This window comes from Microcaecilia unicolor, chromosome 1, assembly GCF_901765095.1.
Source record: "Microcaecilia unicolor chromosome 1, aMicUni1.1, whole genome shotgun sequence".
In the NCBI taxonomy this organism is placed as follows: domain Eukaryota; kingdom Metazoa; phylum Chordata; class Amphibia; order Gymnophiona; family Siphonopidae; genus Microcaecilia; species Microcaecilia unicolor.
This window is the reverse complement of record NC_044031.1, coordinates 307,882,033-307,904,087: the sequence shown is the minus strand read 5'-3', so window position 1 is coordinate 307,904,087 and position 22,055 is coordinate 307,882,033. Positions and strand designations below refer to the sequence as shown.

At 41.0% G+C, this 22,055-nt stretch overlaps 1 protein-coding gene across 6 annotated transcripts in view; it reads left to right on the top strand.

The window, feature by feature from the left end:
• Positions 1–16,125, top strand: part of HMGXB4 (HMG-box containing 4) — a 160,677-nt gene extending 144,552 nt beyond the window's left edge. For all 6 annotated transcript variants that reach the window (XM_030208126.1, XM_030208101.1, XM_030208116.1 and 3 more), the window contains 3 exons: positions 7,219–7,379; positions 7,639–7,761; positions 15,987–16,125. In XM_030208126.1, the coding sequence (XP_030063986.1) occupies positions 7,219–7,379; positions 7,639–7,761; positions 15,987–16,031 (329 nt within the window). In that variant the 3' untranslated portion in view covers positions 16,032–16,125. The remainder of the gene's footprint in view (positions 1–7,218; positions 7,380–7,638; positions 7,762–15,986) is intronic.
• Positions 16,126–22,055: the final 5,930 nt, after the last annotated feature.

Sequence of the window (22,055 nt, the reverse complement as noted above, 5' to 3'; positions counted from 1 at the left end):
TGGTGTACTGTATTCTTGAGCACAGTTTCAGAATTTATGTTCTGTGGGCCCAGATGATTTTTTTGCATATTGCTAGTTGCAACATTGTTAGATCTCTGTACTCTCGTGGCTTGAGATTTCACCTGGGCAAATATGTTGACTAATATTTTGGGAATTTGCCAGAAGATGCCTTTTCTGTGTCAGCGCTTTACCGTGAACTACAGAAGTTAACTGAAGTTGAAACACGTGATGCATTGTGATCGCAGTGGAGTTTAGATTTAGGAATCTCTTCAGTGAGCCTGGGTTTTGACCAACTCATCAAACGTATCCCAGAAATCTCAGTAAGTGCAGAACTCGGAGAATGTCAGGAGGGCTTATTTCACTGAAGAGCAAGCTCATAAGTCTGATAGGTTAGATACTTCTGTATGTTTGAAATGTAATTGGAGTGCTAATTGCTTTTTCCATGCCTCTTGGACTTGTACAAAGATAAAATGCTTTTGATGGGTAATCTTGTGTTATCTGGAAGGATTGCTGGGTAAGCCTATTCTATTGACTCTTGCAGGACTGCTGTTGGATAAATATGAGGCCTTCAGGCTTCAAAATTGGAGTCCTCGTACTTTGCTTTGGAAGGCAGCAACATTGAGCAAGAAAACTGTAGTGGGGGTGTGGGGGCAAGCAATGGGAGCAGCTAAGGAACTACAAGTCCCAGGATCCCGAGGGAGGGGAGGGGGATTGGCTGAGGAGGAATAATCAGGAGAGAGAGGACCAGCTGGGAACCATAAAGGGAGAGGAGCCCATGGAATGGGAGGTGGAGAAAGAGGTCGGAGAGGAGATCCAAGCCCAAGATGACTGTGGAAGTGAGCCTATGGAGATTGCTGCTCTAGCTCAGGTACAAGGGAAGAAGTTGAAAGGCTTCATAACAAACCTTCTTCAAGGCTGGGGAAAGCTTGGAGGAAAAGTTAAGCAGCTGTTCCACTCAAGGGGGAGAGAGGTGCCGTGCTGTAAAGCAGTGAATGATTTCAGCTGTGGCCAGAAGTCAGACCCGGCTGGAGTGACAGGTAGTGACTTGAACTGTGTCCAGGAACCTGGCCATGCTGGGGAAGCAGTGAGTGATTTGAACTGTGTCCAGAAGTCATGCCATGCTGGGGAAGCAGTGAGTGATTTAAACTGTGTCCAGAAGTGGTGCCATGCTGGGGAAACAGTGAGTGACTTGAACTGTGTTCAGAACACTGCCATGCTGGTGAAACCGTGAGTGATTTAAAACTGTGTCCAGGAATCAGGCCATGCTGGGGAAACAGTGAATGATTTAAACTGTTTCCAGAAACTGTGGCCGGCGGGGGGAAGGAACAAGGGGGGTGATATGTGCTGTAACCAAGGACTGTGTCTGGAAGAGGAAATGTCTTGGCCTTGCTGATAGAATAAAACGGTTTTAAGCATATTTTTGGAATCTGCTTCTGGGAGTGCTGTGTCCAGGGACGGGCCCTTCCAGGGTCAGCCGAGTTCATATCTGCAGGAAGGCCTGAAGGTGGTGGCCTGCTGACAACTGCCTGAAAGGCTCCGCTTAACACAAGAGTATCTCTACTTCAGGAAGCAGATGAAAGCTTGGCTCTTCTTCCTTTAATGGAAGAAGTAACTAACTTGTTAGTCTCATTCACACACACAAGGAGTGACATGGGCTGCACATACTGCAGCAGGACATGTTTATCCACTCCTACCCTAGCTGAGATAATATTTAACCATCTCTCTGACCTCATGTGCAACTTTCTATAAAATAAGTCACCTTACTTTCTAACTCTTCTTACTGTCTTATCTATCTATACGTTCCATCTTTGCTTTACCCTTCACTGTCAATTAAAATGTTCTATTACTTATTGTGTTGACATTGTAAGTAGTATACTATGCCATACTTTGTATTGTTGTTTGAATATTTTTACTGCTGTAACTGCTTATTGCTCATGTTTGATCTATTCTTACTGTACATCGCCTTGGGTGAATTCCTTCAAAAAGGTGGTAAATAAATCCTAATAAAATAAATACATTTTAAGATAATTACTGTTTTGCCTGACACTGACATCAGGCTTGCTAGTTCTTTTAGTTTTCTTGGCCACCCCTGGGGTCTGTCTTAAAAACTGGCATTAGTTTGGCCACTCTCCAGTCTTTAGGTACTGGAGACAATTTTAATGATAGGTTACAGATTACTAATAGATCTGCAGTTTAGTTTTGAGTTCTTTCATTACTTTGGAATGTATACCGTCCATTCCAGATGATTTGCTGCTTTTTTGGCTTGTTGATTTGGCCTATAGACTTCTTCCAGTTTCACTGAGTTTTGTTTCAATTCATATGAATTTTCACCTTTAAATACCATTTCTGGAATGGGTAGCTCCTGTACATCCTCCTTTGTAAAGACTGAAGCAAAGAATTCATTTAGTCTCTCTGCTATGGCCTTGTCCACACTAAGTGCCCCTGTCTAATAGTCCTAATAACTCCATTACAGACTTTCCTGCTTCTCAATTATCTGGAAAAGGGGAATTTTTATGCCTCTGTGGCAAGTTTCTTTTCAAATTCTCATTAGGCTTCTTTATCAATGCTTGGCATCTGTTTATGCTACTTCCAGTTTTCTTCATTCAGATCTTATTTCCATTTTCTAAAAGATGCTCTTTTGCCTCAAATAACCTTTTGTCACCTCACCTTTTAACCATTCCAGCAGTCTTTTTGGTCTTCTTCCACTTTTTTAAATATGTAGAATACATCTGGTCTAGATAGTATTATCATGCCTGATAAACTCTTAAGCATTGCAGCTGCTCCTTTTAGTTTTTAACTATTTCCTCATTTTATCATACTTGCCTTTTAGAAAATTAAATGCTAATTGTGTCCATTCTGGTTATTGACTCAAATTCGATCATGTTATAATCGTTATTGCCAAGTGGCCCCAACACTCAATTGGACCAACACAAACGGGTGCTATTAGTATTGTTGGACCTCTCATTGGCGTTCAGCCTCATGGATCATGCTCTTCTTTTACCGACTTTCTCATAAAGGCATCACTGATGCAGTTTATTCTTGGTTTCATTCTTATTTAACACAATGCACTAATGTGATACTTTGGCAAGACTTCTGTACAGTACCATGTCCCCTCTGACATTCCACAAGGTTCAGTCCTTGCGCCAATCTTGCTCAACATATTTCTGTTGTCTTTAGCGTCTCTCATTCAGGCTTTGAACCTCAGTTCACTTATTTACACTGAGATTGAATACCTCTGATGAATCTGACATTTGATTGCTTATTACTAAATCAGCAACTATTGCAGGTTGGCTTTCAGATCATAAGCTAGTGCTAAATCCTTCCAAAACTAAAAGCTAGGCTGTTTTCTGACACAGGCGAGGTTTCTGCATATAACTGATTCCACCATATGGAGGTTAATGGATAGAAAACAGAGGGTAGGGTTAAATGCCATTCTTCTCAATGGATGAGGGTGAATAGTTGAGAGGTGCTGCAGGGATCTGTACTGCGACCGATGCTATTTAACATATTTCTAAATGATCTGGGAATTGGAACAAGTGAGGTGATTAAATTTTCAGGTGACACAAAACTATTCAAGGCTATTAAAACACAGGCAGACTGTAAAAAATTCCAGGAAGACGTAGGAAATTAGAAGACTGGGCATTCAAATGACATGAAATGTAATGTGGACAAATGCAAAGTAATGCACATTAAGAAGTATAATCTGAATCATAGTTACTTGATGCTAGGGTCCACCTTAGGAGTCAGCACCAAAGAAAAGGATCTAGGTGTCATCGTAGACAATACGCTGAAATCTGCCGTGTGTGGCAGCAGCCAAAAAAGCAAACTGGATGCTAGGAATTATTAGGAAAGGGATAAAAAATAAAATGGAGAATATTATATTTTCTCTGTATTGCTCTATGGTGCGACCCCACCTTGAGGATTGTGTTCAGTTCTTGTCACCATATTTCAAAAGATAAGAGCAATCCAAATGATAACAGGGATGAAACTCCTCTCATATGAGGAAAGGCTAAAGAGGTTAGGGCTCTTCAGCTTGGAAAAGAGATGGCTGAGGGGAGGATATGATTGTGGTCTCAAAATCCTGGGTAAAAGTGAATCAATTTTTCACTCTTTCAAAAGTACAAACACTAGGGGACACTCTCAATGAAGTTGCATGGAAATACTTTTAAATCAAATAGGAGGAAATATTTTTTTTACTCAATTAACTCGTTGCCAGAGGATATGGCTTCAGTGATTAGTGTATCTGGATTTAAAAAAAACGTTTGGACAAGTTTCTGGAAGAAAAGTCCATAGTCTGTTATTGAGATGGGCTTAGGGGATGCCACTGCTTGCCCTGGGATTGGTAGCATGAAATGTTACTACCATGTGGGTTTCTTTCAGGTACTTGTGACATGGATTGGCCACTGTTGGAAGCAGGATACTGGGCTAGATAGACCATTGGTCTGATCCAGTATGACTATTCTTTATTTTGTATCAATACATTTTTATGAAATACAGTTTGCAAAATACATATTAACTGACATCCAGAAATACAAAATGAGCCCCATACCCCCCCTTACATACACCCCAATTCCCCACCCACCCTTTTTACATACAGGATACAACTAGAAAAGGTGTTCACCATGGTTTCTTCAGTGGGCACCCAACCAGAACCCCCCCCCCCCAAAAAAAAAAAACACACACACAACCCCCCCCCCCCCCCCAAAAAAAAAAAAAACACACACACACACACTCCCCTACATCTCCTGCCTCACAGTGAGAAGAACTTGTAACCGAGTCCATTCCTCTCTCTGAGGATCGAATTTTCCCTGGCGTCAGTCAGTCAGTTTTTCAAACTCAGCCAACATCTTTAGTCTCTGTAACCAATCCTGCAATTTGGGGCCAGTGGCTTGCTTCCAGTGTACTGCAATTTCACACTTGGCCGCCGCTAAACAGATACGTTTATGTCTCGCCTGCCACCAAAGGCCCGCTTTTTGAAAAGGCCTAGCAGGCAAGCATAGGGCTCCAAAGGAAACCCACAGCCAAGCCCTAATGCCAAGAGTCGAGTCACTGAAGTCCAAAAAACTTGTATTAACCCACATGTCCACCAAATATGGTAAAAAGTCCCTTGTTCCTGGTAAAAGAGTTCCTTGTTCCTGCAAACATAAACAACAGATATCAGTACAGGACGCTGGGTACATGACTGTCAATCTAACCAGAGTATACTGTCATCATGAAACAACCTAATGTGCATTTTCTTTTATCAAAACACACAGTGAAGACTTCTGAAGTTTCATAAACATCCATTTCCCCTTGGTAAGTTTCCCCACCCAAATCCTGCTCCCATTGTAACATAAAATTATGTTTAATAAACTCAGAGCCACAAAGAAATTATGTTTAATAAACTCAGAGCCACAAAGAAACGTGTACAAAATAGAAATGGGACCTTTTAACTTGCCCAAAGATACCCATAAGTTTTCAAGTGATTCCCTGTCCTCTGGGTCCTCACAAAACCACCCCTGGAATGCCATACAATTTTTAACTTGCAGACGGAGGGAAAAATCAGAGGAGGGAAGATCATAGTTCTCCTACAAATCAGAAAAGGAAAAAAAAATCTCCCCCACATTAAGAAGCTGACGAAAATGTACCAATCTTTGGGATTCCCATTTTGCAAAAGATCGGCCTTCTCGTCCCGCCCCAAAATTAGGCTGAAGCTATATAGAAGCCAGGATCAAAACCTGAATAGAGCTGCCGTAACGGCTCTGGACTTTGCCCCACAATAGTAACAGATATTTCATAAAAGAATTACTAATCTGTGCCCCTCAAGAAGCCATAGGTCTTGAGAGCCAGAGCAAATGTTTCAAAGCAAAACTAGGGAAGTGATCCTGCACCAACATGATCCCAGGCTTTCCAGTACCTGTTTCCCATTCAGAATGTTGACACAATTGGGCCGTCCAATAATACCAAGTCAAGTTTCGAGTAGCCCTACCTCCAAAAACAGGATACCAAATAACCGACCTAGAAATCGAGAATGCCCTCCCTAAACAAGCCCAATATGACTGTTCTTATGTATGTATGTTATCACGTTGGTTCTATTCTACTCTGATTATAGTTTAATCTTCTCCCAGAGCAAATATTTGATAGTTCTGCACTTTTTCTGCACTGCTTAATAGAGTGCCTAACCTCTGTGCCATACTCTCAAAACTTCTTTCTTACCGAAATTCAGGGGCTGATCATTTTGTATAATGCTTAAGGATCCAAATGGGCTACATATTGGTTAGAACCTTAACAGCCAATCACTGTTTGCTGGCAGGGGGCTCCTTTTTACCACTCACACCATCTCAAGCCTATTGAGTGGTTTCTTTCCTGAGAGAAGGAGTTTTCTCTGCTAATAACCTTGTTATGTTCCCATTCTATTCTGACATGATTATTATGGCATTTAATTTAGATTTTAGGTCTTTATTTTTGGACTTCCCTTCTCCCTTCTTTTTGCAGTTCTTGTTTTTGGTTGTAATTGGTTGGGCAATCTATTCTGAACCGGGGTTCTGCACACATATTACATAGTCTGGCTTCCTCTATTCTTTTTGTTTCTGCCATTGGCGGTTTCCCTGAACAGACAAAAGCTTCCATAAGCAGTAGCATTTACAATTTTAGCTACTGCTTTATCATGCTGCAATTTCAGTCACCTTGTCTGCTCTAGTTCTGAGGCAAGATTGTTTTCTCTGCTGTATGTTTCTCCTAGTTCTGCAGTTTACTTTCAGGCAAAGGGAAGCAGGAATATGGGAAATGTCAGTTTCCCATTCCCTGATACTTATGATCCACCTTATTCTTGCTTTACATATCTTACCTGCTTATTTTCTTTCCTTTAGTCTCATCAGACCAGTCCAGAACATGTGGGTGTTGTATCCATCAATCAGTGGATGGATACAGAAAAACTAAGTAGTTTTATATGACTCTACCCTTAAGGGTCACGCTTACGCACAGATACTCACTATTTCTTCTGACAAAGGAATTGGCTATTCCTTCCAGCTGAGTACATGATCATGGATGAGGTCATGACTTTTTAAAAGTACTTAAGTAAAAAGTAAAAGTACTGGCTTTGAAAATAGTTAAAGCAGAAAGTCTTACCTAAAACAAATACTCAAGTAAAAGTAATAAAGTATAGCCTCTTAAAACTCCTCTCTCCTCACCTTCTGTATTTCTCTTTCTTTATATTACTCCATTTTTTTCTCCTTTCAGCTGGGGTGATATCACCTCATAAAAAGTCCCCTTCCAGTTCCGTGGCTGTCTCCTCATCACCAGCTAAAGTTCCAGAGACAGACCCCATTGATGTGGCTGCACATCTCCAGCTGCTGGGGGAGTCCTTAAGCCTGATAGGACATCGGCTGCAGGAGACAGAGGTGAGTCCACTGTCATCTGAAATTTAATAGGAATTTATTAAACTTTTATTTTATTTTGTTATGTATTTTATTTTTATAGAGAAATACATGTCTATATGTTTGTCACATGGCAACACACTCAAATTTTGAAACCTATGAGCAAATCATTAAAAATTTAACCTCTTCAATGTTTTTTTTTCTATTTCATGTACAGTTCCTCATATGTATATGACCAATGATGCTTTAATCTCTCAGTATTTCTCTTTGTTTTGGCTCCTAGGGGATGGTTGCTGTCTCAGGTAGTCTATCGGTGCTGCTAGATTCCATTATCTGTGCATTGGGGCCACTGGCCTGCCTCACTGCCCAAGTCCCACAGCTTAACAGCTGCCCAAAGCAGGTGCTGGTGAGTTCAACACTGACATTTTTCTTCTCTTTGAATTAATTTCTATGAGGGAACATATTAATGAGCAAGATCAACTTGCAGGCAAATAACAGCGAGCATGAATAAATGTTTCTTGCTTTTAGGGAGAGGATGTGACTCTAAATTGAACCTAAGAATAGTCATCCTGGGCCAGACCAATGTCCATCTAGTCCAGTATCCTGTTTCCAACAGTGGCCAATCCAGGTCACAAGTACCTGGCAGAAACCAAAATAATAGCAACATTCTATTCTGCCAATCCCAGGGAAGCAGTGGCTTCCTCATGGCTGTCTCAATAGCAGACTATGGACTTTTCCTCCAAGAACTTGTCCAAACCTTTTTTTAAACCCGGATACTATAATTGCTGTTACTACATCTTCCGTCAAAGAGTTCTAGAGCTTAACTACTCATTGAGTGAAAAATATTTCCTCCTATTTGCTTTAAAATTATTTCTGCGATCCAACACGGGTTAATCAGGAAAGTATGTTAACTATTCAAATACCAAGCTCCACGAGTGAGCAAAGAAGGCTAATATTTATTACAAGTTTAAGCTACATGTCCATGGGAATAGTGCAGGCACATTACTCTCTTGGCTCCTTCAGCCTCGGTTAGGCCCTAGAACTGTGCCTGCTATTTATGATGATGAGGGAGATCTTCATATAGTGCCAATAGACATAGCTCAGTGTTTTTATAATTACTTTCAATGTTTTTACTCGGTTCCGCAGGCGGCCTCTTCTGGGGGGTTTTTCTGGGAAGCCCTAGATTTGTCACAATTATGAGCAGCAGATTTGGAGATACGTAATGTGTCTATTTTGGAGGCCGAAATACAAGCGGTCATACACTCCATGGCTTTGCATAAGTCAGCTGGACCTGATGGGTAATCTAGTGAATTTTTTAAATTTTTCCGATCTGACGAAGAAGGGCAACCTTCGAAAGCTAATCAAGAAATGTATTAAGTTATGTTCAATTAAAAAGGTATCATCTTATTTTGTTTTATTTCTATTGATTACCTTTAAAAGTGGACTAACACGACTACCACACCTCTCCACTTTAAATTGTTGGAATCTTAGGTCTCGCCAGTTTTGGCATTGCATTTTACGCAAGCTTTGGCCCAAGGTGCTTTTCCTCGTGATGTGAACCAGGCCTTGGTCACTCTTATTCCAAAGTCTGGCAAGGATCCGAGCTTGGTCACATCCTGTCAGCCAATATTGCTGTTAAATGTGGAATGTCAAATTCTTGCTAATGTCTTGTTGATGCGCATCAGTCATCTTTTAACAAGATTGGCATATCGAGAGGTTTTGTGCAAAACATTTTATCAGGTTTGGAATATTGTAATTTATATGGGATTGAGCCTTGGCTCTTAGTTGTGATGCCAAAAAGGCCTTTGATTTGGTCTCCTGGCCTTTTCTTTTTCGAGTCCTAGAGAATTTTGGTTTTCAGGGATTTTTCTTGCAAGCCATTTGTACCTTATATCAGGAGCCCCAAGTTGCAATATTGGTCAGTGGAGTGATGTGATATCCTCATTTTCAGTACAGTGGGGCACTCTTAAGGTAGTCCTCTTTCCCCTTTTGTTATTTGTGTTATTTTCGGAGCCTTTGTTACACAGTGTTTGAATTGCTCTGGCTATTCATGGAGTTACTTTTGGTAGACCTACTGTGAAAACAGTGGCATTTGCTGCTGATATTTTTATTTGTTAACTCATTCTTTAGATTATATTCCTGCTTTGTTACAGCTAATGGATACCTTTGGCACTGTAGCAGATTTCAAGTTGAACTATCAAACGACGATGGCTATACCTATCAATATTACACCAGCTGCTTTTGTGGGATGCTCTTTTTCCCATTCAGTGTGTGTGGGGGGGGGGGGGGGGGGGATGCTTCATGTTATTTGGGGATTCAACTGCCCTGGGCATTAGAGAAATTTGTATGAGGTTAACATTAAGTCTTTGTTAGGCTATACCAGGAATCTGTTACAAAATTGGGTTAATCTTCCGCTTTCTTTGATGTGTTTCAGACTGTCCCCTTGTCTCTCCATAGGAAAGAGAAATTGTTCTTGCGACATCAAATGCATGCCTTATACATCCTCAGCATTGGTAGTTTATTTGTTTCACCTTCCTTGACGACCATTTCTAATACTAGATTCTTCTCTTTGGCCTCCCGCACCACAGTCTTGCCTCTCCTTCGTCATGTTGACTGGCTTACCTCCATCAGTTGCAAAGATGCCTACACACACCCTTATACATTCTTGGCACTGGCAGTTTATTTGCTTCACATTCCTTCATGATCATTTCTTATACCAGATTCTTCTCTTTGGCCTCCCATTGGCACACAGAGTGTTCTTGAAATACTTAGCTATCTCCACAGAGAAGGGCGTTTCATTTACCCTTATCTTGACAACTGGTTTCTCATCGAACTATACAATCTGCTGTCAATACTCAACCATCTCCAGGGTTTGTCATCAATTATGACAATCCAAACTTTTACTGACCCAGTCCATCATTTTCATCAGAGCATTGAACACACAAGTGGCCAAGGCTTATCTATCAGAAGAAGGGCAACTTGCACTCACAGTGCTTTGGTGATCATCTCTATGCAAAATATCAGGCATCAACATACAACATATATACCTCCTGTGCCACATGGCAGTTAAGGTTTCCTGGTCCCACAGTAGGCTCTAAAAGTTTTGCAAGATGGAGCCAACCCAATATTGACCTGTTTGCTGCTCTAGGAAATGTAAAGAATGCCAGCTATTGCTCCATTCATCCATACCTGGGCTGTATTGCTTACGATGCCTCTTCTATACTTTCCCCCCTAATTTCCAGAGCCCTCCAGAAGACACAACATAGTCAATATTCCAGACAGCTCTGGTTTCCTCATATCCTCTTCATGCAGGTGGATCATTCCATATCTCTGAGACACTACCCATCACCATTGACTCAACAGGAAGGCCATCTACTCCACCCCAATCTAGGGAACCTCTCCCTAACAGCCTGGAGATTCAAGCTGAGTTACATTCAGGTTCACTGTGTATGTCTCTGTCCCTGGGAGGCTCACAATCTAATTTTGTACCTTAGGAAGGTGCTGTCCAACATCGAGGAAGAGCGCTCATGGAAATCAGAAGAGGATCCCACGTACTTTTCCTCCGATGAGTCCTATGGGATTCCTTCTAAGCCCTTCCCTCTACCTGAGAGGAGACTCCACCAGAGAGCCTCTCTTTCACATCTTTTGTACGGGAAATGGCTGAGGCCATTCCATTCCTATTAGAAGTGGAGGATGAGCCCAGGGCCAAGATGCTTGAGGTCCTGGACTACACCTCCCCTCCTAAGGAGGCAGTGACGGCTCCTTTCCACGAGGTACTCGAACTGGGTGTCCCCTCTGTCTGTCCCTGTGGTCTCCCAAGAAAATTGACAACCAGTATTGGATCCACATGGAACCTGACTTTGTGAGGTCTCCGTTACCTCATGGCTCTATGGTGGTGGACTCCACTCTCAAAGAGCCAGGAGTACTAGGGACTATGCCTCGGCTTGGACACTGGACTCTTTTGGGAAGAAGATGTATCAAACCTCTAAACTCATCGCCCATATCCAGTCATACGAGCGCTTCATGAGTGTGTCCAGCTCTTCACAAATGCGTACTTGCGGAACTCGGTGTGGCAGCTGTCAGACTTGGTTGATGCACTCCCTCTGGAGCAGACTGAGCCATTTCGCCAGTTGGTGAAGCAGCAGAAGGCATGTCGCAAATTCGCACTTATGACATTTTTGACGTGGCATCCAGGATCTCTGCCCAAGGTATAGCAATGCGCAGACTCTCATGCTTTGTATGTATTCCTGGAACATGCTGTTCAGCACAGGTTGGCCGATGCCCCATGCCGGGGGTATAACCTTTTTGGAGAGAAGGTTGAGGAGTCACTGACCAAATCAAGAAGCATACCAATACTATATCTTCTCTCTCCCGCTGGGCGTTTTCTGTCTCAACCTCCTCATTCAGGAGGTATTTTGGCAAGTTGCAGAGTGCTCCCTATTACTACTCTAGACTTAGGTACACTCCTGTGGCCCGCCAGCCTGCTCAGCCCCAGCACGCTCGTTCTTGTCAACAGCGTGTGCCTAAGGCCCCTGCCGCTCCCCAGCAAAAGCAAGGGACAAGCTTTTGACTGGCTCCAGCAGAGCATAGCCGCAGTCAAAGTGTCCGTCCTGGATGACTTGCTGGTTGGGGGGAGGTTAAAGTTTGTTCACAAGTGGTGGCCTTTCATAACCTCCGACCAGTGGGTTCTTCAAATAGTCCAACTCAGATACACCCTCAATTTGCTTTCCAAACCTCCAAATTGTCCACCGAGAGCCCATTTAGCTCTCAGCACATGCAGGTACTTGCAGAGGAACTCTCCGCTCTTCTCAAGGCCTGTGCGATCGAACCCGTTCCACCAGGGGAAGACGGGCAGGGATTCTGTTTCCTTGTGCAGAAAAGGACGGTGGGATGCATTCCATCCTAGACCAAAGGGCCCTTAACAAATTCCTAGTCCGTGAAAAGTTCAGGATGGTTTCCCTGGGCACCCCATGATTCAAGAAAACGATTGGCTATGCTCTCTGGACTTGAAGGATGCATATACACACATCCCGATACTTCCAGCCCACCGGAAGTATCTTCGCTTTTGGCTGAGGACACATCACTTTTCAGTGCCTTCCTTCAACATTGGGGGGCAGGCCTTCTGTAGGTGTATCCTCTGATACCTCTAGTGGGAAAGACATTGTTGAATCTCAAGCAAGACCGCGGAACCATGATTCTGATTGTGCTATACTGTCCCTCTTTTTCTGTAATTATTCTCTGAAGAACTGTGGAGATTAGAGTGTTTTCTGACCTTTATCACAAAGCCTCCAGTCTCTGGCTCTCACAGCCTGGATGTTTTGAGCCTAGAATTTGCTTCCTTGGGGCTTTCGGAGGGTGTCTCTCAAGTCTTGCTGGCTTCCAGGAAAGATTCCACTAAGAGGTGTTATGCTTTTAAATGGAGTAGGTTAGCCGTCTGGTGTGACAGCATGGCCATAGATCCCCTTTCTTGTCCTACACAGACCCTGCTTGAATACCTTCTACACTTATCAGAGTCTGGTCTCAAGACCAACTCCATAACGGTTCACCTTAATGCAATTAGTGCTTATGATCAGTGTGTAGAAGGTAAGTTTATCTCTGGACAACTTTTAGTTGTTCGCTTCATGAGAGGCTTGCTTTTGTCAAAGCCCCATGTCAAAACTCCGCCACTGTCATGGGATCTCTATGTTGTTCTCACCCAGCTGATGAAAGCTCCTTTTGAGCCACTGAATTCCTGCCATCTGAAGTACTTGACCTGGAAGGTCATTTTCTTGGTGGCTGTTACTTCAGCTCGTAGGGTCAGTGAGCTTCAGGCCTTAGTTTTGGAGGCACCTTATACTAAGTTTCATCACAACAGAGTAGTCCTCCGCATGCACCCTAAGTTCCTGCCGAAGGTGGTGTCGGAGTTCCATCTGAACCAGCCGATTGTCTTGCCAACATTCTTCCCCCGACCTTATGCCTATCCTCGCGAAAGCAGTTTGCAGACACTTGGCCTTTTACATGGAGCGGGCAAATGCCTTCAGACAGTCCGCTCAGCTTTTTGTTTCTTTTCATCCCAACAGGATGGGGGTCGCCATTGGGAAACGCACCATATTCAACTGGCTAGCAGACTGCATTTCCTTCACTTATGCCCAGGCAAGGCTGGCTTTGGAGGGTCATGTCACAGCTCACAATGTCAGAGCCATGGCTGCGTCGGTAGCCCACTTGAAGTCAACCTCCATTGAAGAGATTTGCAAGGCTGTGACTTGGTCTTCAGTCCACACATTCACATCTCACTACTGCCTTGATCAGGATACCCGATGCAACAGTGGTTTGGGCAGTCAGTGTTGCAGAATCTGTTTGGGGTCTAGAATCCAACGCCACCCTCCTAGACCCATTTTATTATGTTTCAGGCTGCACGCTCATCTAATTTGTATATAGTTTAAGATTAATTTGCGTTAAGTCCTTGCCATTGCGAGGCCCAATTGACCAATGTTTGTTGTTTTGTGTGAGTCTGGATGCTAGGGATTCTCCACTTGTGATAAGAAGCAAGCCTGCTTGTTCTCAGAGAAAGCAAAGATACTTACCTATAGCAGGTATTCTCCGAGGACTGCAGGCTTCTTATTCTCACAATCGCACCCACCTCCCCTTGGAGTTGTCTTTTTCCATGTTTGTTTGATTTTTTTTGCAGTTGTATTAAACTAAGGTGGCACGGCAGGCGGGAAGGCGCTTGCGCATGTGCACTGGAGCACTGCTTGCGCTCCTGAAAACACTGGATTTTTCTTTGGCAAATTTGCCAAGCTGGGCAACGTGGGATGATGTCTACCCACTTGTGAGAATAAGAAGCCTGCTGTCTTTGGAGAATACCTGCTGCAGGTAGATTCCTGTCCAAATATTTCAGTGGTTTTATCATATCTCCCTTTGCCTCTTTCCTCTAGTGAATGTATTTTGTAAGTGAGGAACCTTTCTTTGTAGGCTTTATGTTGAAAGATATGTATCATTGTTGTAGCCCTTCGATCTGTTTCCATTCTCTCAATCTCATCAAGGTGGGGTTGCACTAGTGACCTGAACAAGGCCAAAATTACTCTTTCCCTGCCAGTGATAATCTTTAATGCAAGTTAGCTTTCCCAGTTGCATTATGACACCAACTGGTTGGCTAGAAGATACCTTAGATGGTTTTTTATAGATCTTTTTTTGTTTGAGAGTTTCCGGTTCTAATGGACTTTGTATCCCAAATGCATGATTTTATACTTTTTAGCATTGAAGTTCATTTCCACATCCTTGACCAGTCTTCTACTCTTTTTCAAGTCCCCTTTCAGATTTTCTTTCCAGTCCAGAGAAGAACCAAGTTATTAGATGACTTAACATTAGTCTTAAGCAGGGGTGGGCAACTTTGGTCCTCAAGGGCGGCAACCCACTCAGGTTTTCAGGATTCCCCCAGTGAATATGCATGATAACTATTTGCATGCACTACCTCTACTGTATGCAAATAGATTGCATGCATATTCATTGGGAAAAGCCTGAAAACCTGACTGAATTGCAGCCCTCAAGGACTGAGGATGCCTACCACTGGTGTAAAGAAATGTCCCAGGGAGGTTACAATGAGGACAGCAGTGAAAAGGGGGCAAATAGTCTAAAGAACAGCAGGGAAGGTATAAGGTATTAGGAGGAACTTTTTCAAAGTTTAAAAGGTAGTCAAGCACTGAAATAGGTTACCTAGGGAGATGATGGAATCTTTGCCATTGGAAGGTAAAACCAACATCTGTGTGAGATAATATAGATACAGTGGATCTGACCTGAAGGTAGGGGATGCACTAAATGACCTCTTGAGATCTCTTCCAGTCCTGTTATTCTGTCTGTGTAATACACTTAGCTCCTGTGTAGCAGTGGTTCTTTGTTAGTGCTGTTTTGCTAATCACTGCAAGGGTTCATGGTGTGCTTTAAAGTGTATATTCTTGCAAAATCTAATGGAGAGGAGATGCTATCCATTTTATGAGGAGGGGAAAGAAAGGGGAAGAATGGTTGGCTCTAGTCTGGCCAAGAAATGAGGGCGATGAGGAAGAGTGTGCTGGTGGGAACAGGAGATGAAAGTCCAAGTCAGTCTTAGGAGCCATGGAAGGGGAGAGTCATGGGGGACAAGTGGAAAGAAACCCGTGGAGGCCATGACCATGTGCCATTTGTCATGGGTTCTTCTATAATCAGGGGCTAGAGAGGAGGAGAAGGAACTTCAAAATTTGCTGTTGGATTATGCTAGGTTCAAAGTAGTTTTCTGTAAAAAAAAAAAAAAAAAAGAAATAGATTAAAAAGCAGACTTGGTATTAGGAAGGAAACCCAGAGAGCATTTAAAGATGGAAAGGGTTTGATTTGCACCTATCTCCCCCAAAGGAGGGAATTTCGGAAACAGAGGGCACTGGATTTTGCATTTCCTGGCCCTTAAACCTCTTCTGTACAAAGGATTGGTGGTGAATCATAAAGTTTGAAAAGTCCCCATATTGTGCTCTCTCTTTGTCTCATCTGTTTTGGTTTTATGAGATATACTGATACAACATGGGGCCTATGTGCAGTGCTTATAACCAAAATAGTTTTATTTCCATCAGGATTTGAGTTCAAATTAATTCTTTAGGAGAAAATAATAAATCTGTTTTTATTCCACAGTCAAACACATTGGACAATATTGCCTACATAATGCCTGGCCTCTGACAGCAAAGGATCTTGGAAAGCATCATGAGACATGGACGATTTATACAGATTTTAGTGGTACCCAAGAAAAGCCCTCTTCTTGTTCGATGCTTTTTAAAATATAGAGATATATAATATATATTTATATACATATGTATAATATATACATACTATATATATATAACATAACTATTTCACTTTTGCTAATTTTATTAAGAGTTTTTAGAATTGAAGTGGTTGAATTGCTTTCATTTTTAGATGAAATGTCTTTGTAAAACCTTGCAGTGAAAGAAGTTGCCTTGTCTGTTTTTAAATATTTAACTATCATTGCTTGGATGTTTTTATTTGCATGTGACTGGTATGGAAGGTTCCTGCTATATCATGTCAGATGTGTAACAGGCAGTGCAGTGTTTTTGTACAGTTCTTGTGGTTTCTGGGCCAATTTACAAAAGATGTCTGCTGCTTCAATGTAGAAGGAGTAGTGTAAGCAGCAAGGCTCTCCCACAAAAGAACAGAAGGACAGGAGATGTAATGAACAAAACCTTTATTCCTCAAGACCCAACACAGCACTGTGTTTCGGCATAAAGCCTACATCAGGGATCTAAAAATAGTGGACGTGCATAAAAAGCATAAAAACATAAATATGAATGTAACATATAAAGGGAGTAAAATATCAATAATACATATAAAAATATATATGATCATGTGATAAATACAACTATCAAATAATAATATGTAATGTCACAGATGGACAAAACAAGCATATAAAATGTTACTTATGGTAATCTATAAAGTTGTGGTAGATAAAAGAACTGACTTAAACATAATTCCAACAAAAGATGGTTAACAAGTAGTCATAAAATGCATATAAATGATTTGAGAGACTGATTCAAGATGGCGCCGAGGTAGGACGCAGGAATCAGACTTGGAGCAAAATATTTCCTGACTTAACTTTTTCTTCTTTAACGCTATGCCTAAGAGGAAAGAAAAGGTGAGAGGAGGTCGCTCCTTACCCTCTACCAATCCGAATCCTCGGCAACTCCCGATAACTGATTTTGTGACTCCGGTTGCATCGAGGGGCGCTTTACTGTCCAAGGCCGAGAGGAGCCTCAGACTTGAAAGTGAAATCTCACTTAGCCCGCAGAGTCCGATTGCTCAGGTTCGAGAGGCGGAAAGCAGCCCGGGAGGAAGTCCCGCCCAACAGCCAGAGATACCGGCTGTACAGCGAGGAAAGAAGAATTCCCCCGTGGAGATGGCGACACCACAAGTGGGGATTGCCCCGGAAGACCCGAACCTGACATCCACCCCCAGTGCTAGTGGAAGCGAGAGGAGTATGCTGGAGGAGAGTCCTATTGTTCAGCAGACAGCTGGAAAACAAATTCAGAATCGCTCCTATTACCCCTGGAGAAACCAATGAAGGTGACTTTAGATTCTCTCTGGGGGGCCATGGAATCCTTACATAAGGTATGCCTTACTTTTGTTGCAAATTCGAACGCAAATACTACAAAAATTGACGCTCTTCAAACTCAAATTGCTTCACAAGAAAAGACCATAAAACATTGTGAACTATCTGGTTCAGTTAAAAGAGCAAGATAATAAGATTTACTTATTTGTAGCATTTGTATCCCACATTTTCCCACCGATTCGCAGGCTCAATGTGGCTTACATTTGCCGTCATGGCGATTGCCATTTCCGGGTAGCAGGGTTACAAAAGGTGTTGCATTAAAGTACATACATACGTGGTAGAGAAGAATACATACATGTAAGAGAATATGTTATGGTAATGCATATTGGTTCTTAAGTGAAAGATTGGATTGTGACATTCATCTACTATAGATAACTTATCTTCGACATAATGATTAAAATATTAGAGCTTGATCATTGATAGTAAAGAGGTTGATCAGTCAATTGATCGAAGTTCGTTTTTTCTAATTTATTTGCAGTCATTATTATTTAGTATTGAGGATGGATGTTATTGGTATGCCTTCTTGAACAAATCAGTTTTCAGTAGTCTTCGGAAGGTAGTTAGGTCTTGCGTTGTTTTTATTGCCTTCGGTAGTGCGTTCCATAGTTGTGTGCAGATGTAGGAGAAACTGGTTGCGTATATGGATTTATATTTCAGCCCTTTGCAGTTAGGGTAGTGGAGATTGAGGAATGATATTACAAAATGCAGAGAAACTTGGAAAATGGGGTCAGGAATTTAAATTTGAGGATTTTGAATTTTCCCTGTCTTAAATATACCCCATTAAGAGACTTGTTTCATAAGATTTTGAGAGAAGTCTTTAACTATCCAGAAGGAAATTTTCCCCCATTACAAAAACTTTATCTTTTGCCTAATCGAATTACAAAACTAAAGGATAAACCACCAGTAACTTCTGAAAGTTTGGATGTTTCAGCCTTACTTGAACGATCCCAGGAAGAAATAGTATATAGATCTACTTTAGTGGAATCATTTGTTTTCCTTATGGACAAAGAAGCTTTATTAAGATCATACTTAAGACAAATTTCCTCTGTTATTTTTATGGAGGAAAATATTCAAATATTTCCGGATGTTTCAAGGATTGCTCAAGAAAGGAGGAAGAAATTCCTAAATATGAGACAAGAGTCATTGCAACTGGGAGCCAAATTCCAATTACGATTTCCTTGTAAATGTGTATTATATTATGAGAATAAGACTTCCAATTTTTTTGATCCTTTACAACTTCGCTCATTTCTAAATGCAAGAGTTCCTAACCCACCATGAGTATCTTCAGAAGGACTTCTCTTATTTAAAGATGTAACCTACCCAAAGCCATTTTTTTTTTTTTAGATGTTTTAAAAATATCCTTATCCTCTTGTAAGGTTTAAAATATCAGTCTCCAACATGAGGACTACTATTAATTATACATAAATATGTTATGGGATTTTCCATATTAAGTTCATTTCTTTGATATCACTGTAAATTTCTTTACAAAGCTTGTCTTTGGATTTGTAAATTGAAAATGGTATAAATAAAATAATAATTAAAAAAATGCATATAAATAAAGTATTCAGGAAATAATAATAAGAGAATATTCATTAAAAATTATGTAAATATTGGCCAGATGTTGGGAAAAGATTATCCGGCCACTGCAGAACACTGTCTACTGCATTTTCGTCCCCGAGGGATCCCACCAGCTTTACATCGCTTGGCCTTGACTTTTCTGTTGGCGGGCAAGATAATACTGGTTTCATCATTGAGAAACCCGCATCCACCACCAGTGATAAAGGTGACCCACAAAATGGATTATTAATATCAGATGTCGAAACTTACTCCTATTTGATCTGGACAGGTGACTCAATTTTATAAACTTTGGGGCAAGTTTAGAGAGTGGAGATCTCTATCGGGGATTGACTTGGATGCCCCTCGGCTAATAGTCCCAGTGGTATAGACAGTGACTCTGATTCTTGAATCTCACTTGAATGAGATCTGGAAATGGTCTAGCAGAGGACATATGCATATCATCTCTCGCATTACGGGGGGGGGGGGGGGGGGGAAGGTTTTGGGGGGGAGAAATGGGTGGATGGTTGAGAGTTACAATGTTCCATTTATAGCTGTATAAGATGCATTGTTGGATCTGTTTACTTCAAAAACTCTCAATAAAAATATTACAAAAAAAATATGTAAATATAAGAAAAGTGCCAAAAACCATCTAGAGCACAGACCTGCACACAAAAACACTGATGAGTATTGGGTGTCAGGATAACAGTCTGTGGATAAAATGCAAATTGGTATGTTGAATAGAGAGGAAAAAATAAAATGGAAAAAGATCAAAGGTGCGACCATGTATGTGAATGAACAAGCAGAGGTGAAAGACTGCAGGAGTGAGGATAAATGCAAAAATGTAAAGCAATAAGGAGAAAAGGTATGTGTATGTATATATATATATATATATCAATAGTAGTAACTACAGAAGGATACTGTGTGGCTATGGAGAGCAAAACGCTGAATATAGGGGAGGTAAAGAAGGGTGGTTTCTCTCTCTGTCTGTCCCTGTCTGGTTTCACCTCATGATGGTTTACTTCCTGGGTCTTCAGCAGCTCACTGTTTCTCTTGTTTTACTCTTTTCCTTATTGTCACCCTTTTTAGAATACATTTTTTCCTCCCCGCTTGCTCAGTGAGTTTTGTCTAGTGTTTTTCCTGCTGCTTATTCCTGTTGCTCTCAGCTGATGTTTTTCACCCCTGGTTTTTCCGTTGTGTATCTTGTCCAGGTTTGGTTTTTTGTTTGTTTGTTTGTTGGTTTCCCCTCAGTGTTTTTTTGCTTTCTCCTTAAATATTTATTTTCTTCCACAATGTCTTTTTACTTCTGCATCCTCTATTTTCATTAGCATTAGGCACTGCTCACTCTGTTCTCCAACCCCAGTTGTTTCTTTTTGTCTAAGGCTATTTCTACTTTTTTCTATCATTTGCACTCCGGCTCCCCCTTGCCTGTTAATTTTGCATAACAACACAGTATTCTTCTGATATTACAACCATATAATTTTATATAAATATATTTTTCTTCCAATAGATACATTCCATTGCTTATCTCTCCTCTCTTGTACTCATTTACCAGACCTGCACCCTTTACCTTCTTTACCTTCCCTATAGTCAGCATTTTGCTCTCCATTCTACACAGTATCCTTCTGTAGTTACAACTACTGATATATATATATATATATATATATATATATATATATATATATATCTTTTCTCCTTATTGCTTTACTTTTTTGCATTTATCATCACTCCTGCACTCTTTTACCTGTGCTCATTCATTCACATACATGGTCGCACCTTTGATCTTTTTCATTTTATTTTTTTCCTCTCTATTCCACATACCAATTTGCATTTTATCCACAGGCTGTTATCCTGACTCCCAATAGTCATCAGCGATTCTGTGTAAAGGTCTGTGCTCTAGATGTTTTTTAGCACTTTTCTTATATTGACATAGTTTTAAGGAATGTTCTCTTATCATTTCCTGAATGCTTTATATATATGCATTTTATGACTATTAACCATCTTTTTGTTGGAATTATGTTTGTCAGTTCTTTTATGTACCACAACTTTATAGATTATCATATGTAACGTTATATATGCTTGTTTTGTCCATCTGTGACATTACATATTATTATTTGATAGTTGTATTTATCACATGATCATATATATTTTTATATGTATTATTGATATTTTACTCCCTTTATATGTTACATTCATATTTATGTTTTTATGCTTTTTATGCATGTCCATTATTTTTAGACCACTGCTGTAGGATTTATTCCGAAACACAGTGCTGTCGGGTCTTGAGGAATGGAGGTTTTGTTCATTATATGTCTCATTGTTCTGGTTTCCACTGATGTAGTGTTACACGGTCCTCTGCTTTTGTGGTGTCCCGCCTGCTGCTTTAATGTGCCATGAATAGCAGGAACTTTCCAGAAGGGTTAGATGCTTCTGTAATGTATCTGTCTCAACTTCACAAGTATGTTTTTTGGGATACTCTGTGAAATGAGGCTTAACCTAGTTTCATAGCATCTGGGGCCTGGAGAGAAGGGACATTGGGCATATTCCCCAGGATTCTATATAGTGCGACTTGGGTTGTGTGTGCCAATCCAATCATATTCTGTATTTGTGCGCACATCTTGATTAGATTAACAAGCCAATCGGCACTGATAATTTAACTTAACAAGCAATTATTGACACTAATGGGCATTAATTAGAATTTACACGCACAAAGGCCTGAGCGTATTCTATAAAGTGATGCATGTAAATTCTAAGATGTGAATCTGAAAAGGGGGCATGGCCATGGGCAGGTCGTGGGTGTTCCTAGAATTTATGCATACTATTATAGAATATGCCCGTTCTGCATGTAATTTAGGCGTCAGCATTTACACCAGGTTTTCATTGACATAAATGGTCGCGAATAAATATAGTCGCAGAAAATGGGTGTTGAGTGTATTCAATAAATTACGCCTAAACTTAGGCACATTCTATAAACCGCGCCTAGATTTAGGCATGGTTTATAGAATACACCTAGGAGTATGTTTTTT